We start from the raw sequence: 25,216 nt of genomic DNA, 5'->3' as shown, positions 1-25,216 counted from the left end.
TGGACGATACTCCCAGTCACGCGGTGTGACTCTGGGGGATGGTCCAGGGAAGGCTCAGGAGTTGGACTCGATGATCCTTGTGGGTCCCTCCCAGCTTGGAATACTGGGTGTGATTCTGTGGAGTTCCACAGGGCTGTGTGTGAGGAGAGAGCAGGGGCTGAGCAAAGCAGAGCAGGGCAATGGCAGCACAGCCCTTGAGCACTGTGAGGACACAGCACAGGATCCAGATCCAGAGGGGAATGACTGACCCTGGAAGAAGGAGGAAAGAAGAGTGGAAAGGGCTCACAAGTTATCACTTGCCTCTGACAGGGAATATTGTCTTAGTCGAGGGGTTGCTTTCTTTTAGAGAAATGCAGATCTCATGATTCTTGGTGTCCTGTGCAGGGACCATCCCAGACACTGAACTCCTCCCCCAGCTCCCATCTTGATCCTTTAGATGAATGTGGAGCCAGCCAGTTCATGCAAATCTGCCCATGGGATCTTAAAAAAAGAGAAGAGACCAGGGAAGGCAGGATGGGGAGAGGAAGCAGTGAGCAGGATATGCCATTCCAGCCCATGAGATCCCAGCTGATGAACCTCCTCATGTCCTGGTGGTGGCAGTTGGGCAGCCTTGGCCCTGATGCTGAGGGTCACTGAGTGTGTGAGGAGGGAATCCTTCACCATTGGTGGCTGTGCCTGCCTGGGAGCTGGAGCAGCTGCCTGGCAGAAGAAAGGCACAGACTGAGAGCCCACAGCTCCCCCAGGTGCTGCACACCCTGAGACACTGTGGGGATCCCAGATCCACCATCTGTCATCTGTGAGGATCAAGAAATGAATGCCCTGCCCAGCTGTGGCTCTGGAGAGAGCTCAGCCCCGTGCCCCTTCCACATTCCCATCACTGAGGATTTACTAGACAAGAATTTTCCCACCCATGTGGCTCCATCCCACATCTCTTCTTTCCCCTGTTTGACTCCACCCCAAACTTACTTTTTGTGTGGTTTGTAGTTCCAGGTGGATGACTCTGATGCCTAAAGCATTTCAGCATCTCCCAGCTGTTACACTCTGCCCTGAACCCATTGGGAAGTGTTGAAAATCACCCCCTTTTGTTCAGAGTCCCCTGGGGGCTGAAGGAAACAATCATCCTCCTGCCTTCCCCAAAGCAGCTCTGCCCATCACTGCTGCACGCCTGATCCACACAGCCTGTGTCCTGCCCTGTGCCCAGGACACGCCCTGTCCTGCCCCTCTCAGCAGCACTCCAGTGCTCCTCCCTCCTGGATATGTTTTGTCCACATGGTGACCCACCCTTCTTCCAGGGTCAGCCATTCCCCTCTGGATCTGGATCCTGTGCTGTGTCCTCCCAGTGCTCAAGGGCTGTGCTGCCATTGCCCTGCTCTGCTTTGCTCAGCCCCTGCTCTCTGCTCACACACAGCCCTGTGGAACTTCACAGAATCACACCCAATATTCCAAGTTGGAAAGGACCCACAGGGATCATCGAGTCTAACTCCTGAGCCTTCACTGGACCATCCCCCAGAGTCACACCACGTGCCAGGAGTATCATCCAAACGTTTCTTGTATTTGCACCGAGCCAGCGGTGCTGAACCCCCACACAGGCACCTCCTGCTCCCAGACAGCAGCATCTCCAGCCTCTGGGTAAGGGAGAGGGGATGCAGCCATCTCCTAAGTTATCCCAAACAGGGCATTCACATGGAATCTTCATGGTTGCCTCACGCCTCTGGGAGGATCTGTGGGCATATGCTCAAAATTCCTGGAGGTATTGAAATTCCTGGAGGAGCTGCATTTCTGCTGTTCCCCCCACTGTCTTTAGCTCTCCTGAAGGAAACATTTGCTTGGAGAGGCCTCAAAACACCCCCAGGTCCTTCTCCATGAAATACCCCAGGTCTCAGTTTTGTGAAATCACTCTGGTGCAGGCAGGGAAGGTGTCCACACAAGTTCTCTGAGAGGGGCAGAGGCAAATGGGAAGAGCCTGCAAGATCTCTGGGCTGTAAAAAAGACATGAATTTGCACCTTTCTCAGTTTAATGAGACAAAAGTATTTGGCTAAGGACGGCTACTTATAAAGAAGACCAAACTCCTCCTTCAAAGCAATTGAAAATCAAAATTAAGAGTGTCCAAGTATGGGGAGGAATTATGGAAAAAGCAAAAATAACAGCTCCTTCCTTACGGATATATGTGTATTTGCAGAACAAAGAAAGAACACAAAAACAACCAAAGAATCCTCGACCAAAAATATCCCTTAAAAAAAGAGGAAACAGTCCGGTTCATTTTTTGGTGCAACTCCAATCCTGGTCAGCAGGGGCCGCTGTTGGATCACCGGAGGAGCAGAGCCTGCAGGGGCTCCCTGACAAGGGCGATTTTCTCCACACACACCAAGAAGGGGAAGAGAAAGGTGAAGTTTCTGTCTCATCCAACACTAATTCTAACCCTAACCCTAACCCTAATTGAAACCCTATCCCTTACTCTAACCATAAAGTTACCTAAACGCTAACCCTAATCCTAAATCCTAATCATAAACCCTAACCCTAACCCTAACCCTAACCCTAACCCTAACCCTATCCTTTATTCTAACCCAAACGTTACCTAAAACCAAACCCTAACCTAACCCTAACCCTAATGAAAGGGACCTTGGTGACATCATTGAGGATGAGTGTCATCACAGGGGAGTGGTGAAAACAAAGAGACAGTTGTGATGTCACAGGGACATCGGTGACATCACATGGGACATCAGTGACATCACAAGTACATGGCTGACATCAAAGAGATATCAGTGACATCATTGTGGATATTGGTGACATCACAGGGGACAGTGGTGACATCACAGGGACATGGTTGACATCTCTGAGAACCAATGACATCACAGGTGACTGGTGAAAAAAAGGGGACAGCCGTGATGTCACAGGGAAATCGTTCACATCGTGGGGACATGGTGACACTGCTGGAGGTAGAGGTGACATCACAGGAACAGCAGTGACATCACTGGGGACCAGTGACATCACAGAGTACTGGTAACAACAAAGGGACAGCCGTGATGTCACAGGAACACCGGGATAACATCGCAGAGACACCAGTGACATCATCAGGTTCAGTGGTGACATAACAGAAGACACTGGTGACATCACAGGGAAAGCAGTGATGTCATTGTGGACCAGTGACATCACAGGGGACTGTTGAAGAGAGGGACAGCCGTGATGTCTCAGGGGACATTGTTGACATAACAACAACACGGGTGACATCACAGAGACACCAGTGACATCATCTAAGACACTGGTGATATCACAGGGGGCAGTCGTGCCATCACAGGGATGTCGATGACATCACTGGGGACCAGAGACATCACAGGGGAGTGTTGAAAACAAAGGGACAACCCTGATGTCACGGAGACATCGGTGACTTTACAGGGACAGGGTTGACATTACAGAGACACCAGTGACTTGATCGGGGACATTGCTGACGTCACAGGGGACAATGGTGACATCATGAGGAAAGTGGTACATCATTGGGGACCAGTTATGTCATAAGTGACTGGTGACAAGAAAGGGATGGCTGTGATGTCACAGGGACATTGGTTACATCACAGAGACAGCAGTGACATCATTAAAGACCAGTGACACCACAGGTGACTGGTGACAATGAAAGGATAGCTGTGATGTCAGAGACATAACAGTGATGTCACAGGGGTCTGGTGACATCAGAGGGACATCGGTGACATCACAGGGACAAAGTACCACCGCTGGGGACAGTAGTGACACCACAGGGACAGCAGTGACATCATTGGGGACCAGTGACATCACAGGGGGATGGTGACAATGAAAGGATAGATGTGATGTCACAGGGAAATCAGTGACATCAAATAGGACATTGGTGACTTCACAAGGACAGGGGTGAAATTACAGAGACAACAATGACATCATCAAGGATATTGGTGACATCATAGGGGACAATGGTGACATCACAGGGACAGAGGTTACATCATTGGGGAACAGTGACATCAAAGGGGACTGATAAGAACAAAGGGAAAGCAGTGATGTCACAGGCATATCAGTGACATCACGGGGACCTGGTGTCACCGCTAGAGACAGTAGTTACATTACAGAGACACCAATGAAATCAATGGGAACATCTGTGACATCACAGGGGATACTGGTGACATCACAGGGACATCAGTGACATCACTGGGGACCAGTGACCTCACAGGGGTCTGGTGACATCACAGGGACATCGGTGACATCATGGGGACATGGTGCAACCACTAGAGTCAGTTGTGACATTAGAGGGAGAGCAGTGACATCACAGGGACATGGGTGACATCACAGAGAGACGGGTGACATCACCAGTTACATCTGTGACGTCACAGGGGACAGTGGTGACATCACAGAGATAGCAGTGACATCGTTGGGGACCAGTGATGTCACAGGGGAATTGTGACAACAAAGGGACAGCCATGATAAAACGTGGACATCAGTGACACCACTGGGGACATTGGTGACTTCACAGGGACAAGGGTGACATCAAAATTACACCAGTGACATCATTGGTGACACTGGTAACATCACAGTGACATTGGTGACATCCTTGAGGACCAATGGCATTACAGGGGACTGGTGACAAGAAAGGGACAACCATGATGTCACAGGGACATTTCTGAGATGACAGAGTTCTGGTGAAAACACAGAGATGTTGGTGACATCACAGGAACATGGCTTATGATTTTTCTGACTGTAATGGGGTGAGTTCAAAAGGATGCAGAGAGTGAAAACCAAGACACCACTGAGAGTTCAACAATAAACCCAATATTTATTACAGAAAGAGGCCAAGTTAACAAGAACCCGAGAGACAGGAAAGGAGTGAACTGAGCCCTCAGTGAAATCCCCACTCACTGCAGGTGTGTTTTACGAGGTTGTCTTACCCACCCCAGGATAACCAGAACTCCCCCCAGCAGAGGCTGCACCCTGGGAGGGTCAGCAGGCTCACAAAGAGAGCGGCGTCCCCACTGAAGGCAACGTTGTCCTTCCTGTGAAGTTTGAGAGCCCTCAGCATGAGCCACCTGCATTTTTAAACACTGAGCCGGTGACGTCTCCCTGGGCCGGTGTGGCAGCACCGCCCAGCCAGAGGCCCTCGGTCCCTGCCCCGTTCTGTGAGTGCCCCCCTTCAGCCATGCAGGAGAACGTGGGGATTCCCCTCGCACTTGCGCTGCTTCACTCAAGGGCTCTGATCTATTTGGGTCTGGGGGCTTTACTTCATCCTCTCCTCTTTGATTGCTCCTTCAAAAGTCCCCTAGAGACAACGAGCGTATCATAGAACACCAATTAAAACAGTTTCTACAAGAAACTCTCTCTCCAAGGATGAAGTTCCCGTTTATCAGTGAACTTGACAGGCAAAGAACAAAACTTTTGCAGGTGGCTGGGTCAAACACAGACCAAAAAATACCAACAATCCCTGATACACCTGCCCTGATTTCTGTGTTGAAGATGCTTCTTCAGCCCTTCTCTGGAGCTGCAGGGGCAGTGCCTGTGTGCAGAGCTGGAGGGAAGAGACTCCCAGCACAGCAGCACAGCCAGGGACAAGGGCACTTGTTCTTTCCACATCTCGGCTTTGGGAAAGGCTGGGGAAGGTTGGGAAAGGTGTTAACACGGTGGTTTTGCCTGAGGTGTTAAACATGGGAGCGAGTCTATCTTCACAATTCCCAAGAGATGGCAGAAAGCTGCCCTGCAGGTTGCATTTGAAGGAAGAGGAAAAGAGACCGAGGGGAAGGGGTTTCTTTCCTGGAGGGCAGGGCTGTCGTTCGCTTGCAGGAGCCCCGCGCTGGAATTGTCAGTCCGACTGCCAAATCTGAATCTGGACAAAGATTCCTGCCAGACAAAAGGTGGCAGGACAGAAAGCTCTTGCTGCCCATGGAGTGCCCAGAGTGCCAACTACACCTGAAACCCGAAGGTTACAGGCTTTCTTTCCTGGGGGAAAGGCCGTGACTTCACAAAGAGTCCCCTGGCAGATGGGTGGGGCTGCACTGTGGGGGTGTGGGGCGTTGATTCTTTGGTTTCCAGGGGCTATTCCAGAATGGAGAGGATGGGTTGGGACATCCTAAAGGGGCACATGGGTGGGGCTGCATTCTGCCCTTGTTGGGTGTTGGTTCTTTGGTTGCCAAGGGCTATTCCGGAACGGAGAGGGTAGGCTGTGACATCACAAAAGGGTCTCAAGCACATGGGTTGGTTTAGTGGGTTCACCCTGGCTGGATTTCAAACACCCACTAAAAGCCACTACTTCCCTCTGTAACTCCACAGAGGAGAGAAAAAAAAATTCAGCTGAGGATTCCCGAGTAGAGATAAGGGTCGGGAGAAAGTCACTTACTAATGGACAAAACAGACTCAAAATAAGGATAGTATTTAAATTTATTACTAACAGGATAAAAACTAAAGAGTGAGAAATAAAAGAGTCTTAAAAACACCTTCCCCCCACCCCTCCTTCCTTCTCAGCTCTCCCTCCTGCCCCCAGCAGTGCAGGGGGATGGTAATGGAGGTTACAGTCAGTTGTTGTTTCTGTCACTGCTCAGGGAGAGGAGTTGGATCCTTCCCTGCTCCCCTGGGGTCCCTCCCATGGGACACAGTCCTGGATGGACCTCTCTAGTGAGTCCATCCCTCAGGCAGCAGCTCTTCCCACCCTGCTGTCCCATGGGTCCCTCCTCCATGGGGTCAGTCCTTCAGGGATGAGCTGACCCGGCCTGGGTCCCACACAGGGGCCACGAGTCCTGCTGGGAAAAACCTGCTCCAGCCTGGGCTTCCCTCTGCACGGGCTGCAGGTCCCTGCCAGGACCTGCTCCATCCTGGGCCTGCCCCGGGGTCACAGCCTCCTTCCTGCATCCCCCTGCTCCAGCGTGGGAGCCTCCAGGGGCTGCAGGGGGGTCTCTGCACTCCGATGCTCCCCCAGGGGCTGCAGGGGGGCCTCAGCTCTGGTGCCTGGAGCACCTCCTGCCCCTCCTTCTGCCCCACCCTTGGGGTGTGCATTGCTGTTCCCACGTTCCCACTCCACTCTTCCCTGGCTACAATTCCTTCTGGCCCTAAATCTGTTCTCCCAGAGCTGTTCCTGTTGCTCCTGATGGGCTCGGCCTTGGCCAGCAGCAGCAAGTCCATCCTGGAGCAGCTGGCATTGGCTCCACAGGGCAGGGAAAGCTTCTGGCAGCTTCCAACAGAAACCACCCCTGGAGCCCCCACTACCAAAACCCACCCATAGAAACCCCTGACACCCAGTGACTTCCACTTGCCCCAGTTCCCATCAGTGTGATCCCAGTCACTCCCAGTTCATGCCAGTTGCCTCCAGCGTGCACCCTGTCACTCCCAGTTGCTTCCAGCATGATCCCAGTTGCTCCAAGAATGTTCCCACTTGGCTTCCAGCACGGCTCCACTGGCTCCCAGTTCCCCTCTGCATAGTTCCAGTCACTCCCAGTTTGATCCTGGTCCCTTACAGTCACTCCCACTATGATCCCAGTCACTCCCAGTCACTCCGTATTGGATCCCAGTTGCCCCCAAGGTGGTCCCAGTTGCTCCCAGCCCCAGCCCAGGATGGTTCCTTTTTTCTCTCAGGGACTCCCAGTCTGAGCCCAGTATGGTCCCAGGCTCTGTCAGGCACTGCCTGGACGATGCCATTCTCTCTCTGCATGATTCCAGTTCCTCCCAGTATGATCCCAGTATGAGTCCAGTCATCCCCAGTATGATCCCAGGAACTTCCAGACACTTCCAGTAGGAAGCCAGTTTGATCTTACTCATCCTCAGTATGGCTGCAGACCCTCCCACACACTCCCAGTATTATTGCAGTCACTCCCAGTATGATCCCACTATGACCCCAGCAAGGGCCCAGGTGCTCCCAGTATGATCCCAGTTGCCCCAGTTCTGGTCCCGCTGGATCCAGTCCATGTCTGGGTCTATCCCGGTGTCCCCCTGTCCCCCACTCTGCTGTCACCCCCTTTTCTCTCGCCTCAGAGCTCCTGAGCCGGCGGCGGCCGCAGCCCTCCCCATGGCCTCGGACCCAGCCGGGACCCCCCAGTCCATCCCCACCCGGAGTTTGGGGGTCGTGTGTGTCCCCCGACCCTGTTTTTGTTCTCACATCAGCTGCCTGCTGCTCCCAGTGCTCCCAGTAAAGCTTCCCAGTACTCTGCAGTCCTGATTATTGGTGGGGAGTGGGGGAGCTCTGAAATCCTGGGCACGGAGGGACGGGGGGGGAGGGAGGGTTTGGGCACTCCCAGACTCCCAAATCCCGTGAACAGGGGGAGATTTGTTACCCTCGGTGGCTCAGAACCTCATTCCCACGTATCCAGGTCACCCCAAAGCCAAGTTCCAGGAATCCGGGACCAATCAAAACCCACCCCGAACCGCCCAAACCGCAGGCAGAGTCATCCCCAGCAGCAGCCAGTGGGAGCGTGCGCTGCTTCAACGTCATCGGTTGCTGGGCAGACCCGGCTCAAACTGAGCCTTCACCGAGATCAGCCAATCGACTCGTTTGGGGGGCACGTCGGAGCTCCGGGACACTGGATCCCCGTTTTTTGGTTCAGCTGAGCTCCGGGACCTTTGGATGCTCATTTTTGGGCGCCTCTGAGCTCCCACCTCCCCCGCACCCCACGGACCCTCGAAACTCCCCACCCCCGGGGCTGCAGAGCCTCAAACGACCTTCAGCCAATCAAAAAGCGTTGGCCCATCCTGCGACCAATCAGAGTCCCTCTTTCTGATGACTCATCAGTTGCTGGGATAACGCGACGCTAAATGAGCCCCCAACTTTACCTTAAACCAATCAGAGCGCGTCCAAAACACCCCAAAACGGCCCCGCCCGGCTGGTTTTGGGGTGTCAGCACCTGCCCGGCGCTGGGGATGGAGCGTGTGCGGGGAGCTGGGGCCGTACTGGTGGTACTGGTGGTGTTGGGAGCCCCCCCGGCTGCAGGCGAGGGGCTCTCGGGTGAGCGGGGGGGGCGGGAAGGGACGAAAGGGGGGATAAAAGAGGGGATGGGAGCCACAAAAGTGAGTGTGTCTGTGTGTGTGGGGGGGGGGTTGGAACCCCCGGAATTAGTAGGAGGAGAGTGGGAGCCCCAAACTTAGAAAAGTGGGGGTCTGGGGATTGGGAGGAGGGTGGGAGAGGGGGAAAAGGGGGTGGGAGAGCAGGAAGAGGGGTACCATGGGGGTCCCTCGCTTTACCCCATCACTGGAGCCCTGCAGCCGTTCCCTGGGGCTTTGGAGGGGTCGTATCCGAACTGGGGGGTCCCCAACCCCCCTGTCCATCCCCGGGGGGCTGATGGGGGGTTCCCCCCCAGCCAAGAGTCGGTGCTGCGGCAGCCGTGGGGCAGAGGGGGATGGGAAAGGGGGATCCGGAGTCTTCTGAGCTCCCAGCCTGCTGTGGGGGGCTGGGGGCTGGAGGGGGGTAACAGGAGGCACCCCCTGACCCGTGTCCTGCACACACAGGGGTGTTCCAGGAGATGTTTAAATTCGAGTGTCACTTCATCAACGGCACCGAGCGGGTAAGGGTGGTGGTGAGGAACATCTACAACCGGCAGCAGTACGCCCACTTCGACAGCGATGTGGGGGTCTATATGGGAGACACCCCGGATGGGGAGAAGGCGGCCAGGTACTGGAACAGCCAACAGGAAAGGCTGGAGTACCTGCGGGCTGCGGTGGACACGATGTGCCGGCCCAACTACGAGGGGTTCACCCCGTTCGTTGTGAACCGCAGAGGTGAGCGCGGGGCAGAGTGGGTCCCCTCGGGAATTCCCCTGTCCCGGGAACGACCCTGGAGCCCCTCAAACCCTCCCTGGGAATCACCCCAGACCTCTCAGCCCTCCCTGTGCCCATCCCCGTGGCCTTTTGCCCCATCCCTCTCAGTCCATCCCAATCTCTCCCAGTGCCCCTCAGTTCATCCAGGTCTCTTCCAGTTTCCCCAGTCCATTCTAATCCGTTCCACTTTCTCCCAGTGTCCCCTAATCCATCCCAGTCTCTTTCAGTGCCCCCCCCCTCGCGTCTCCACCCCGCTGCTGCCACCGAGCTTCCGCCCTTCAGCCAATCAGAGCGCGTCTCTTTAATGACGCATCAGTTGCAGGGCAGATCCACAGCGCAGAGTTGCCTGTCCAGGACTCAGCCTCCCAGTCCCGCTCGGGTCCTTCCCAGTCCATCCCAGTCGCTCCCAGTCATTCCCATTACCTCTCACTCCACTTCCAGACCCTCTCAGTCCATTCCCAGTCGTTCTCAGTTCATTCCCACATCTCCCAACTCTCTCCCCAGTGACCCTCCCGGCCCATCCCCTTCTACCCCAGTCCATTCCCAGTCCCTCCCACTGCCATCCCAGTCCCTCCCACTGCCATCCCAGTCCCTCCCACTGCCATCCAAACCCCTACCAATGTCCTACAAGCCCTCCACCCTCTCTCCCCAGGGCCCCCAGCTCAGCCCAGTGTCTCCCTCCTCTTCAGTGCCTCCCAGCTCAGCCCAGTGTCTCCCCATCTCTCCCAGTGCCCCCCAGCGTGTCCATCTCGCTGGTGCCCTCGAGCTCCCAGCCCGGCCCCGGCCGCCTGCTCTGCTCCGTGATGGATTTCTACCCTGCCCGGTGCAGGTGAGGTGGTTCCAGGATGGGCAGGAGCTGCCGGAGCACGTGGTGGCCACCGACGTGGTCCCCAACGGGGACTGGACCTACCAGGTGCTGGTGATGCTGGAAATCCCCCGGCGCGGGGTCACCTACACCTGCCAGGTGGAGCACGTCAGCCTGGAGCACCCCCTCAGCCGGCACTGGGGTACGGTCCGGCCCCCAGCATGGGGGACACTGGCAGGGGGACCAGGGGAGCACTGGGAACACTGAGAGGCACTTTGGGGGGCAATGGAGAGGCTGAGGAGGAGGTTCGGGTGTCCTGGGAGGGCTGAGAGGGGCTGTGGGAAGTCATGGGGGTGACTGGGACGGAGTTTGGGGGAGCCTGGGTGGGATGGGAGGGAGTCTGGGGGGTTGGGGTGACTAGGAGGGGGTTGGGGAAGTGCTGGGAGGGCTTAAAAGAAACTGGGAGGGGTTCAGGAGGGTCCCGGGGGTGATGGGAGGGGGGTTGGAGGGTCCTAAAGGGGTTGGGAGGGTCTTTGTGGGATCCCCGAGAGGCTTGGAAGGGACTGCCAGGAGGTTTCAGAGGGTCCTGGGTGGACTGGGGGAGACCAGGATGGGGTTTTTAGGGGGTCCCAGGTGGTCTCTGGGATATTTTATTTTGTGGGTCCTGACACCCCCCCCCCCCCCGTCTCCCCCCAGAGATGCCACAGGACATCGTCCGCAGCAAGATCCTGGTGGGGGTCGGGGGCTTTGTGTTGGGTTTCGTCTTCCTGGCGCTGGGGCTCGGCTTCTACCTGCGGGAGAAGGTAAAGGGGGGTCCCCGGGGGTCGTGATCTCCTTCCCCAGAGCGTGTGTGCCCCCTTGCCCCCCAGCCTGCTGTCACCCCCATTTTATCTCCCCACAGAGCTCCTGAGCTGGCGGCAGCCACAGCCCCTCCCCGTGGCCTTGGGCCCAGCCGGGATCCCCCAGTCCATTCCCGCCCTGGGGGTCGTGTGTCCCCCCCTGCCCTGCTTTTGTTCTCACACCAGACACCTGCTGCTCCCAGTGCTCCCAGTAAAGCTTCCCAGTTCTCTGCAGTCCTGCTTACTGGGGGATATTGGGGGTGTGTGCTCTGAAAATCCTGGGAACAAGGGGGTGTTTGGGCAACGTAAACCCCCAAAATCCCACGTATCCAGGGCACCACAAAGCCAAACTCCAGCAATCCCGGAACCTCCAAAACCCACCTTGGACCCCCCAAGACGCGGGCAGAGTCAGCCCAAGTAGCAGCAGCCAATGGGAGCAAGCGCTGCTCTTGCGTCATCAGTTGCCGGGCAGACCCGGCCAAAACTGAGCCCTCACCGAGATCAACCAATCAGAGAACGCCCTCCACTCGATTTTGGGGACACGGTGAGCTCGGGGACAGCCGGATCGCCATTTTTGGGTTCAGCAGAGCTGCGGGACCCCTGGACGCCCATTTGTGGGTTCCCCTGAACTCCCACCTACCCCGCACCCCACGGACCCCCCAGAACCACCCACCCACGGGGCTGCAGCGCCTCAAACGACCTCAGCCAATCGGAAAGAGCCGACGCGGACTGCGATCAATCAGAGCGCTCCTCGCTGATGACTCATCAGTTGCTGGGAGGCAAAACGGGCCTCAACTTTGCGCTCAGTCAATCAGAGCACGTCCAGAAAAACCCCAAAACGGCTCCACCCGGCTGGTTTTGGGGTGTCAGCACCTGCCCGGCGCTGGGGATGGAGCGTGTGCGGAGAGCTAGGGCTGTACTGGTGGTACTGGCGGTGCTGGGAGCCCCCCCGGCTGCGGGCGAGGGGCTCTCGGGTGAGCGGAGGGGGCGGGAAGGGACGAAAGGGGGATAAAAGAGGGGATGGGAGCCACAAAAGTGAGTGTGTGTGGGGGGGGGTTGGAACCCCCGGAATTAGTAGGAGGAGAGTGGGAGCCCCAAACTTAGAAAGATGGGGGTCTGGGGATTGGGAGGAGGGTGGGAGAGGGGGAAAAGGGGGTGGGAAAGCAGGAAGAGGGGTACCATGGGGGTCCCTCGCTTTACCCCATCACTGGAGCCCTGCAGCCGTTCCCTGGGGCTCTGGAGGGGTCGTATCCGAACTGGGGGAGTCCCCAACCCCCCTGTCCATCCCCGGGGGGCTGATGGGGGGGTTCCCCCCCAGCCAAGAGTCGGTGCTGCGGCAGCCGTGGGGCAGAGGGGGATGGGAAAGGGGGATCCGGAGTCTTCTGAGCTCCCAGCCTGCTGTGGGGGGCTGGGGGCTGGAGGAGGGTAACAGGAGGCACCCCCTGACCCGTGTCCTGCACACACAGGGGTGTTCCAGGAGATGTTTAAATTCGAGTGTCACTTCATCAACGGCACCGAGCGGGTGAGGTTGGTGGTGAGGAACATCTACAACCGGCAGCAGTACGCCCACTTCGACAGCGATGTGGGGGTCTATATGGGAGACACCCCGCATGGGGAGAAGGCGGCCAGGTACTGGAACAGCCAACAGGAAAGGCTGGAGTATCTGCGGGCTTTGGTGGACACGATGTGCCGGCCCAACTACGAGGGGTTCACCCCGTTCCTTGTGAACCGCAGAGGTGAGCGCGGGGCAGAGCGGGTCCCCTCGGGAATTGCCCTGTCCCGGGAACGACCCTGGAGCCCCATAAACCCTCCCTGGGAATTACCCCAGACCCCTCAGCCCTCTCTGTGCCCATCCCCGTGGCCTTTTGCCCCATCCCAGTTCCTCTCAGTCCATCCCAATCTCTCCCAGTGCCCCTCAGTCCATCCAGGTCTCTTCCAGTGCCCCCAATCCATTCTGATCCGTTCCACTTTTTCCCAGTGTTCCCCAATCCATCCCAGTCTCTCCCAGTGCCCCCCCCCCCTCGCGTCTCCACCCCGCTGCTGCCACCGAGCTTCCGCCCTTCAGCCAATCAGAGCGCGTCTCTCTGATGACGCATCAGTTGCCGGGCAGATCCACAGCGCAGAGTTGCCTGTCCAGGACTCAGCCTCCCAGTCCCGCTCGGGTCCTTCCCAGTCCATCCCAGTCGCTCCCAGTCATTCCCATTACCTCTCACTCCACTTCCAGACCCTCTCAGTCCATTCCCAGTCGTTCTCAGTTCATTCCCACATCTCCCAACTCTTTCCCCAGTGACCCTCCCGGCCCATCTCCTTCTACCGCAGTCCATTCCCAGTCCCTCCCACTGCCATCCCAGTCCCTCCCACTGCCATCCAAACCCCTACCAATGTCCTACAAGCCCTCCACCCTCTCTCCCCAGTGCCCCCCAGTTCAGCCCAGTGTCTCCCCCATCTCTCCCAGTGCCCCCCAGCGTGTCCATCTCGCTGGTGCCCTCGAGCTCCCAGCCCGGCCCCGGCCGCCTGCTCTGCTCCGTGATGGATTTCTACCCTGCGCCGGTGCAGGTGAGGTGGTTCCAGGATGGGCAGGAGCTGCCGGAGCACGTGGTGGCCACCGACGTGGTCCCCAACGGGGACTGGACCTACCAGGTGCTGGTGATGCTGGAAATCCCCCCCCGGCGCGGGGTCACCTACACCTGCCAGGTGGAGCACGTCAGCCTGGAGCACCCCCTCAGCCGGCACTGGGGTACAGTCCGCCTTCCCCAGTGGTGTCACTGGTCTCCAGTGATGTCCGAGGAGATGTCACCAATGTCCCCAATGATGTCACTGCTCTCCCTGTGACCTCATTGCTGTCCCTGCAATGTCACTGCTATCCCTGTGATGTCAGCAGTCTCCAGTGATGTCACTGATGTCCCTTTGTTATCACCAGACCCCTGTGATTTCACTGGTTTCCTGTGATACCACTCCTGTCCCTATGATGTCACCACTGTCTCTTTGATGTCACCAATGTCCCTGTGATGTCCCTGGTCTCCAGCGATGTCACTGCTGTCCCAACAGGTGTCACCACTGTGCCCTGTGATGTCACTACTGTCCCCAGGGGTACTCCCTGTGTCCCTAATGATGTCATCAGTTCCTGGTGATGTCACTGGTCCCCAATGATGTCACTGATGTCCCTATGCTGTCACCAGTGCCCTGTGATGTCACCAGTGACACCAATAATGTCACTGGTGTCCCTGTGATGTCATCCCTGGCCTTTGGAAGTCATCGATGTCCCCTGTGATGCCAAAGATGTTCCTGTTGATGTCACTGCTGTCTCTGTGGTGTCATCACTGTGATGTCAACAATGTCCCCAGTGATGTCCTACTGTCTCTGTGATGTCACCACTGTGCCGAGCTGTGGCACCATGTCCCCATCATGTCACCAATGGCAGTGAGGTCCCTGTGAAACCATGGCTGTCCCTTTCTTGTCAACAGTCCCCTGTAATGTCACTGGTCCCCAGTGATGTCACCCATCTCCCTGTGATGTCACCATTGTCCCCTGTGATGTCAACAATGACCCCAATGATGTCACCAGTGTCACTGTGATTTCACCCATGTCTTTTGAAGTCACTGAAGTCCCCTGTGATGTCACCAATGTCTCTGTGACATCACGGTTTTCCCTTTTGTTGTCAGCAGTCCCATGTGACGTCACTGGTCCCCAGTGATGTCGCTGTTGTCTCTGTGATGTCACCACTGTCCCCAGAGGTGGCTCCATGTCTCTGTGATGTCACTGATTTATCAGAGCTATCCTTTTATTGTCACCCATCACCTGTGATGTCACTGGTCCTGAATGATGCCACTAATGTCCCTATGATGTCAAAGTGCCCTGTGATGTCACTGCTGTCGCCAGGGGTGGCACCACATTCCTGTGATGTCACCAATGTCCCCAGAGGTTGCACCAGTGTCCTTTGATGTCACCGATGTCCCTCTGATGTCACTGTTGTCCCTTTGATGTCACCACTGTCCCCAGGGGTGTCATCAATGTCCCCAATGATGTCACTGGTGTCCCTTTGATGGCATCACTCTCGCCAGTGATGTCACTGGTCCACCAATGATGTCATTAATCCCTGTGATGTCACCAGTGTCCTTGTGATGTCATCGCTGTACCCTGTGATGTCACCTGTCCCATGTGATGTCACCATCTCCAATGATGTCATCTATGTCTACTGTGATGTCACCAATGTCCCCAATTATGTCACCACTGTCCCTGTGATGTCCTTGATGTTCCAAATGATGTCACAGCTAACCCTTTGATGTAACAAGACACCTGTAAAAAAAAAGCCTCCTCATCCCCTCCCCATAGACTTCGAGGGTCATCAGTCTGGAATCTGAGTCCCTGACCAGTTCTTTTGTGTTGCTCAATCACCCAAGGCAAGGACAACCTGCCCATTCAACATCCTGCCCACAAATGGGGAAGAAGGGGGGAGGAAAATATTCAATACTCAGTTCCTTTTTTGACATCACTGGGGACCAGAGACATCACAGGGGCGTGTTGAAAACAAAGGGATAACCCTGATGTCACAGGGACATCGATGACTTAACAGGGAGAGGGTTGACATCACAGAGACACCAGTGACTTGATCGGGAACATTGCTGAAGTCACAGGGGACAGTGGTGACATCACAGGGACAGCAGTGACATTATTGGAGACCGGTGACACAAAAAGGGACTGTGACAAGAAAGGGAAGGCCATGATGTCACAGGGACATTGGTGACATCAAAGAGGACATGGGTGACTTCACAAGCACAAGGATGACATGACAGAGACACCAGTGACATCATCGGAGACACTGCTGACATCACAGGGACAGTGGTGACATCAGGGGTATATGAGTGATATCACTGGAGTCAGTGACATCACAGGGGGACTGGTCACAATAAAGGGACAGCCGTGATGTCACAAGGACATTATAGGGACATCGATCACATCAGAGGGAAATGGTGCCACCGGTGGGCACAGTGGTGAAATCATAGGGACAGCAGTGACATCACTGAGGACCAGTGAGGTCACAGGGGACAGGTGACAACAAAGGGACAGCTGTGATGTCACAGGAACTTCAGTGACATCACATGGGATGTAGGTGACTTTACAAGTCCAGGGGTGACATCACAGAGACACCAGTGACATTAACGATGTCCCTGGTGACATCACAGGGACATTGGTGACATCACAGGGGACTTCAGTGACTTCACAAGGACAGGGGTGACATCACAGTGACACCAGTGACATCATTGGGGACATTGTTGACATCACAGGGGACAGTGATGACATCACAAAGACACCTGTGACATCATCGGAGACCTGGGTGACATCACAGGGACCGTGGTGCCATCACACATATATTGGTGACATCATTGGGACCAGTGACATCACAGGGGACTGGTGACAACAAATGAAAGCCATGATGTCACAGAAAGATCACTGACATCACAGGGGACATTGGTGGCTTCACAATGACAGTGGTGACATCACAGAGACTACCAGTGTCATCATTTGGGACCAGTGACATCACATGGGACTGTTGACCACAAAGGGACAACCCTGATGTCACAGAGACATTGGTGACTTCACAAGCAAAGGGTTGACATTATAGAGACACCATTGACATCATCGGGGACATTGCTGACATCAAAGGGGCAGTGGTGGTGTCACAGAGACAGCAGTGACATCAACGGGGACATCTGTGACATCGCAGCCAACATAGGTGACTTCACAAGGCAAGGGGTGACATCACAGTGACAGCAGTGACATCATTGGGGACACTGGTGCGATTACAGAGGACAGTGGTGACATCACAGAGACAGTGGTGATATCACTGGGGACCAGTGACATCCCAGGGGACTGGTGACAAGAAAGGGACAGCTGCGATGTCACAGGGACATCATTGACATCAAAGGGGCCTGGTGACATCACAAGGACATCAGTCACATCACAGGGACCTGGTGCCACCACTGGGGACAGTGGTGACATCACAGTGACACCAGTGACATCATCAGGGTCATTGTTGACATCACAGGGGACAGTGGTGACATCACATGGAGATGGGTGACATCACTGGGGACAAGTGACATCACAGAGGACTGTTGAAAAGAAAGGGACAGCCGTGATGTTACAGAGCTATTGGTGACATCACAGGGGACCGTTGTGATGGCACAGAGATAACAGTGACATCATCAGGGACTCTTTTGACATCAAAGGGGACAGTGCTGATGTCACAGGGACATCAATGACTTCACAAGGCCAGGGGGGCAGGGACACAAGTGACATGATTGAGAACATTGGTGACATGACAGGGGAAAGTGGTGACATCACAGAGACAGCAAGGACATCGCCGGGGACCCGTGACATAAGAGTGACAACAGAGGGTCAGCAGTGAGGTCACAGGGACATTGGTGACATCACAGGGGACTGGTGACATCACAGGGATGTCAATCACATCACAGGGACATGGTGGCACTGCTGGGGACAGTGGTGATATCACTGGGACAGCAATGACATTACTGGAGACCAGTGACATCACAGGGGACTGCTTACGGCAATGGGAAAGCTGTGATGTCATTGAGACATCAGTGACATCACAGGGGACATCAGTGACTTCACAAGGGCAAGGGTGAAATCACAGTGACACTGGTGACATCATCGGGCTCATTGTTGACATCACAGGGGACAGTGGTGACATCACAGAGATGTGGATGACATCACTGAGGACCAGTGACATCGCATGGGACTGTTGACAATAAAGGGACAGATGTGATATCACGGGGACATCGGTGAAGACAAAGGCATCTAGTGACATCACAGGGACATTGGTGACATCACAGGGACATGGTGCCACCACTAGGGACAGTGCTGTGAACTCAAAAATAAAACCCAATGTTTATTGCAAAAGGTGGCCAGGGGAAAAAAAAGAAACGGGCACCCGAGAGAAAGAGAACAATAAGAATATGAAACACCCGACTCACACAGGGGTCACTAAGAAAGTTATCTCACCCACTCCCGATATCATAGAAACCCCTACAGCAGCTGCGTCCCTCGGAGGGGTGATGGCTCACACGTGCAGGCGTCCCCACTAGAGACAAATGGTCCTTCGTGTGAAGCAAAGCTCCCAAAGTTCTCAGTCCACCCCCTTGGTTCTATAAGTGCACCCCTTCAACGCATGCGGGAATACTTTGGAATTCCCCTCACGCATGCGCTGTTTTGTTGGAGGGGTCTGATCTATTTGGGTCTGGGGGTTTTACTTCATCCTCTCCTCTTCAGTTTCTCCTTCAAATGTCCTCTACACACAACCAGCCAATCACAGAACACCAATTCAAACAGTTTATACAAGAAACTCTCTCTCCAAGGACAAAGCTCCAGTTTATCAGTGAACTTGGCAGGCAAAGAACAAAACAGGTGGTTGGGCCAAACACAGACCAAAAAATATCAACAAACCCTGATACACTTAAAAATCCACCTTCCAAAAGCAGGTCCCCAGGTCCCTTTGGCTGGTTCAGAGGTTCCTGCAGTTTTATTCTCTTCATCACCTCCAAGAAAGGAAACCAAAGGCAATGCACGACTTTAGCTGCACATGGGCCAAACCCCAACAATTCCGCCACTCACTGTCTCCAAAGTGCACCGAGGTCCTCGAGTCCCTTGCGACTCTCACTGCATGGCATACCTTGAGTAGGGAACTGATTTTATGAAGTTTGGGGTGATAACGATGACTGCAGGTCCAGCTCCTGGTACGGTCTTATCAGAGGGGACAACGTTGACTTCACAAGGACAGGGATGACATCATAGAGACACCAGTGACATCATAGTGGACAGCAGTGGCATCATTGGGAACAGCGGTGACATCACAGGGACAGTGGTGACATCATTGGGGACCAGTGACATCTCAGGGACATAGGTGCCTCCCACAGGACATGGGTGACACCCTGGGGACAGTGGTGACATCAATAAATACCAGTGACATCACACAGACAGTAGTTTTGTCACAGGGACTTTGGTGACATCATTGGAGACCAGTGACATCACTGGTGATATCGCTGGGGACAGTGATGACATCACAAGGAGAGGGGTTCCACCCCTGGGGATAGTGGTGCCATCAAAGGGACAGTGGTGACATCACAGGCATCTGGTGACATCACAGGGACATGGTGCCACCACTGGGGTCAGTGTTGATGCCACAGGGACTTCAGTGACATCATTGGGGAACACTGACATAGCTGGGGAGAGTGGTGACATCACAGGGGACAGCCGTAAAATCACTGGGGACACAGGGACCACCCCTGGGGACAGTAGTGACATCACGGTAGAGCAGTGACATCACAGGTTTCTGGTGACATCACAGGGACATTGCTGACATCACAGGGACAGCAGTGACATCACTGGGGACAGCGGTGACATCACAGGTACAGTGGTGACAGCACTGGGGACATCAGTCACATCACTGGGACAGTGGTCCATGACTGCTGCAGCCACTGCTGTCAGACAGCTGGGCCATCCCTTGCTGACTCCATCCCACTCTTTGCAGTCGAGCTCGGTCCTCCTGGATGGCCCTGCTTGGTGGCCCAAGACCCCCAAAGCCATTCCTTGACGTCCATGGCACAACAACCAAAGGGGCTTCGTCCCGTCAGGCAAAGCCAACGCCGGAGCCCTCCTGAGCTCCCGCTTCAGGCCTTTGAAGGCCTCGTCTGTCTCAGGGCTCCACATGATGTTCTTTTGGGTTCTTTTCAGCAGGTCATAGAAAGGTTTTACAAGTCCTCCCTACTGATAGAGCCATAAACTACACCAACCTGTCATTCCTAGAAAGACTTGGAGATCTCTCCCTGTTTCTGGGCTGGGTGTCTGGCAGATGCTTCCTTTCTTGCTGTTCCCAGGGAACATTGCCCACCAGAGACTTCATACCCCAGGTACACCACTTTCTCTTGCACCAGCCATGCTGTCTGTCTGGAAACTCGGGAACCGTTTAAACCCAAGGAGTTTAAAAGAGAGATTGTCCACTGCACACTCACTTCTTCTGTTCCGGTCGCTATTAACAAGTCATCTCCATATTGTAGAAGAACGCCATCTGCCAGTGGCTGCTGCCATTGTTCCAGCTCTTGGACTGGCTGCTCACTGAACAAAGTGGGACTATTTTCAAATTTCTGTGGTAAGACTGTCCAACTTCATTGAATCTTTCTCCCACTATGGACAGATTCCCACTCCAAAGCAAAAATCTTCTGACTTTCCTGAGCTAGGGGTACACAGAAAAAGGCATCTTTTAAATCTAACATTGTGAATCAAATCAAATTATCTCTCAATTTTGTTAGAAGTGTATAGGGGTTTGTTACCACGGGGTATAAGGTTTTAGTTATCTCATTTACTCCCCTTAAATCCTGAAGTAGTCTGTAAGTTCCACTTGGTTTCTTAACTGGGAGAATTGGGGTGTTAAAGTCTGATTCACACTCTATTAGAAGTCCCAGCTTCAAAAGGTTCCACTTATTGCTTCAATTCCTTTTCTGCCTTCTTACCTCAATGGATATTGTTTCCTGACTACTGGCTTTGCTCCTGCTAATAATTCTATCTGAAGAGGAGTTGCCTTTTTTGATTTACTGGGTACATCTGTAGACCATACCAAGGAATAGACTCGATCTAAAAATTAAATGATATTTTGATTGTTTTGCTCTGGCTTTACGCAGCTCAGGACCAAACTCAGGGCTGCTATTAGTTGTTCTTTGTTTACCTGAAATTCAAGTTTACCTTTTTCAAACTTCATCACAGTTCCCACATGTTCCAACAAATCTCTACCCAACAGATGCTTTGGGGAATTAGGCAGATCTAAAAATTGATGAATTCTCATTTTTTCCCAACTTTGTACTGGAGGGGTTTCAGAAAGAAAGCTTTTTCTGATTGACCTGTTACTCCCATGACTTGAACAAATTTATCTTTTTAGGCACTAGTTCTTGGTTTAGAACCGAAAATGTGCCTCCAGTGTCGATCAAAAGTCTAATTCTTTTTCACCTTCCCCTTGCTCCATTTTAACCAGTGGGTCTGCAAGGGAATGACTCATTGGTCCCCCTCATTCCCTGGTCTGATGAGCGATGACAGCTCCTCCTGGGTTCCTATTTGCCAATGTGGGGCAATCCCATTTCCAGTGTTCCTCCTGCATGCAACGGGCACATTGATTTTGTCCCGCTCTTGCTTGTTGAAAAGGTGAGCCCCCTCTTCCTCACATCGCCTGCCCTCTGTCACCACCCCTAATATTTGAATTCGGAATTAAAGCAGCAACCACAGCCTTTGTAAGTTTTCTATCTTGTCTTTTCTCCCTGTTGTTGTGCACTTTCTAGGATTCATTTATTAACACCTTGTAACATGGTGAGTTCGAAAGGATGCCAAGATTGAAAACCAAGACACTGCTGAAAGCTCAACATGAAATCAAATATTTATTACAGAAAGTGGCCAAGTAAATGGGAACCCAAGAGACTGGAAAGGAGAGCAGTGAACTAAGCCCTCAGGGAAACCCCCATTCACACAGGTGTGTTTTACGAGGTTCTCTTACTCATCCCAGGGTAACCAGAATTCCCCCAAGCAGAGGCTGCATCCTCGGAGGGTCAGCAGGCTCACAAAGATAGCGGCGTCCCCGCAGAAGGCAACGTTGTCCTTTATGTGAATCTTGAGAGCCCCAAGCACGAGTCACCTGCATTTTTATCCACTTAGCCAGTGACGTCTCCCTGGGCCGGTGTGGCAGCACCGCCCAGCCAGAGGCCCTCGGTCCCTCCCCCGTTCTGTGAGTGCCCCCCTTCAGCCATGCGGGAGAACGTGGGGATTCCCCTCGCACTTGCGCTGCTTCACTCAAGGGCTCTGATCTATTTGGGTCTGGGGGCTTTACTTCATCCTCTCCTCTTCAGTTTCTCCTTCAAATGTCCTCTACAGACAACCAGCCAATCACAGAACACCAATTAAAACAGTTGACACAAGAAACTCTCTCTCCAAGGATGAAGCTCCCATTTATCAGTGAACTTGGCAGGCAAAGAACAAAACTTTTGCAGGTGGCTGGACCAAACACAGACCAAAAAATATCAACAATCCCTGATACACCTGCCCTGATTTCTGTGTTGAAGATGCTTCTTCAGCCCTTCTCTGGAGCTGCAGGGCAGTGCCTGTGTGCAGAGCTGGAGGGAAGAGACTCCCAGCACAGCAGCACAGCCAGGGACAAGGGCACTTGTTCTTTCCACATCTCAGCTTTGGGAAAGGATGGGGAAGGTTGGGAAAGGTGTTAACAGGGTGGTTTTGCCTGAGGTGTTAAAGATGGGAGCGGGTCTATCTTCACAATTCCCAAGAGAAGAGATGGCAGAAAGCTGCCCTGCAGGTTGTATTTGAAGGAAGAGGAAAAGAGACCGAGGGGAAGGGGTTTCTTTCCTGGAGGGCAGGGCTGTCGTTCGCTTGCAGGAGCCCCGCGCTGGAATTGTCAGTCTCCGACTGCCAAATTGGAATCTGGACAAAGATTCCTGCCAGACAAAAGGTGCCAGGACAGAAAGCTCTTGCTGCCCATGGAGTGCCCAGGGTGGCCCACCAACTGCACCTGAAACCCGAAGGTTACAGGCTTTCTTTCCTGGGGGAAAGGCCGTGACTTCCCAAAGAGTCCCATGGCAGATGGGTGGGGCTGCACTGTGGGGGTGTGGGGCGTTGGTTCTTTGGTTTCCAGGGGCTATTCCAGAATGGAGAGGATGGGCTGGGACATCATAAAGGGGCACATGGGTGGGGCTGCATTCTGACCTTGTGGGGTGTTGGTTCTTTGGTTGCCAAGGGCTATTCCGGAATGGAGAGGGTAGGCTGTGACATCACAAAAGGGCCTGAAGCACATGGGTTGGTTTAGTGAGTGGACCCTGGCTGGATTTCAAACACCCACTAAAAGTTGCTACCTCCCGCTCCATCTGCAACTCCACAGAGGAGAGAAAAAAACCAGTGGAGGATTCCTGAGTAGAGATAAAGATGGGGAGAAAGTCGCTTCCTAACGGGCAAAACAGACTCAAAGTAGGGATAGTACTTAAATTTATTACTGACAGGATAAAAGCCAAGAGTGAGAAATAAAACAGTCTGAAAAACACCTTCCCCCCACCCCGCTCCTTCCTTCTCAGTTCTTCCTCCTCCCCACAGTGGTGCAGGGGGACGGCAATGAGGGTTACAGTCAGTTGTTGTTTCTGTCACTGCTCAGGGAGAGGAGTTGGATCCTTCCCTGCTCCCGTGGGGTCCCTCCCATGGGAGACAGTCCTGGATGGACCTCCCAGCGTGAGTCCATCCCTCGGGCAGCAGCTCTTCCCACCCTGCTGTCCCGTGGGTCCTTCCTCCATGGGGTCAGTCCTTCAGGGATGAGCTGACCCGGCGTGGGTCCCCCACAGGGGCCACAAGTCCTGCCCGGGAAAAGCCTGCTCCAGCCTGGGCTTCCCTCTGCACGGGCTGCAGGTCCCTGCCAGGACCTGCTCCATCCTGGGCCTGCCCGGGGGTCACAGCCTCCTTCCTGCATTGCCCTGCTCCAGTGTGGGAGCCTCCAGGGGCTGCAGGGGGGTCTCTGCACCCCGATGCTCCCCCAGGGGCTGCAGGGCCTGGAGCACCTCCTGCCTCTCTTTCTGCACCGCCCTTGGGGTCTGCATTGCTGTTCCCACATTCCCACTCCACTCTTCCCTGGTTGCAATTCCTTCTGGCCCTAAATCTGTTATCCCAGAGCTGTTCCTGTTGCTCCTGATGGGCTCGGCCTTGGCCAGCAGCAGCAAGTCCGTCCTGGAGCAGCTGGCATTGGCTCCACGGGGCAGGGGAAGCTTCTGGTAGCTTCCAACAGAAGCCACCCCTGGAACCCCCCCACTACCAAAACCCACCCACAGAAACCCACTCGAACCAGTGACTTCCACTTGCCCCAGGATGGTCCCAGTTCCCATCAGTGTGATCCCAGTCACTCCCAGTTCATGCCAGTTGCCTCCAGCATGCACCCTGTCACTCCCAGTTGCTCCCAGTTGCTTCCAGCATGATCCCAGTTGCTCCAAGAATGTTCCCACTTGGCTTCCAGCATGGCCCCACTGGCTCCCATTTCCCCCCTGTGTAGTTCAAATAAATCCCAGTTTGATCCTGGTCCCTTACAGTCACTTCCACTATGATCCCAGTATGGTGCTGGTCACTCCCACTATGATCCCAGTCACTTTCAATAGGGTCCCAGTTGCCCCCAAGGTGCTCCCAGTTGCTCCCAGTCCCACCGAGGATGGTTCCTTTCCCTCTCAGGGACTCCCAGTCTGAGTCCAGGATGGCCCCAGGCACTTTCAGGCACTGCCTGGATGATGCCATTTGCCCCTGCATGGTCCCAGTTGTTCCCAGTATGATCCCAGCATGACTCGTCACCTCCAGTAAGATCCCAGGAACTTCTGGACACTTGCAGTACAAATTCAGTTTGATCCCACTCATCCCCAGTATGGCTGCAGTCCCTCCCACGCACTCCCAGTATTATTGCAGTCACTCCCAGTATGTCCCCAGTAGGACCTCAGAAAGGAGCCCAGCTGCTCCCACTATGATCCCAGTTGCCACCAGCAGGGTTCCAGTTGCTCCCCTTCAGCCCTACTATGGTTCCAGTCTCTCCCAGTATTATCCCCACCACTCCCAGCCACTCCCAGTATAGCCCAGTTGCCTCCAGCATACTCCCTGTCAGTCCCAGTATGATCCCAGTCTCTTAGTAGGATCCAAGTTATCCCCTGCATGGTCCCAGTATGCTCCCAATCACCCCACTTTAGTTCCAGTCCCTCCCAGTATGACTCCAGTAGGATCCCAGTGACACCCTCTACGGTGGCAGTCACA

General features: G+C 54.4%; 1 protein-coding gene and 1 pseudogene across 1 annotated transcript; both read left to right on the top strand.

Annotated features, from left to right (window-relative positions):
• Window positions 1-8,848: 8,848 nt before the first annotated feature.
• On the top strand, window positions 8,849-12,144 carry LOC126649952 (class II histocompatibility antigen, B-L beta chain-like; annotated as a pseudogene).
• A 131-nt stretch (window positions 12,145-12,275) lies between these two features.
• LOC126649953 (class II histocompatibility antigen, B-L beta chain-like) lies at window positions 12,276-14,123 on the top strand (the record flags this gene model as incomplete). The annotated part of the gene is made up of 3 exons (XM_050334347.1): window positions 12,276-12,360; window positions 12,853-13,122; window positions 13,842-14,123. Coding segments are annotated over exons 1-3 (637 nt in total), but the record flags the coding sequence as incomplete, so codon positions are not given.
• Between the last annotated feature and the right edge of the window lie 11,093 nt (window positions 14,124-25,216).

The sequence above is a fragment of the Myiozetetes cayanensis genome, unplaced genomic scaffold (genome assembly GCF_022539395.1).
Source record: "Myiozetetes cayanensis isolate MyiCay16 unplaced genomic scaffold, myiCay2020 scf523, whole genome shotgun sequence".
NCBI classification, from domain to species: domain Eukaryota; kingdom Metazoa; phylum Chordata; class Aves; order Passeriformes; family Tyrannidae; genus Myiozetetes; species Myiozetetes cayanensis.
Note: the sequence above shows the minus strand (reverse complement) of the source record. Positions and strands in the feature narration are given on the sequence as shown.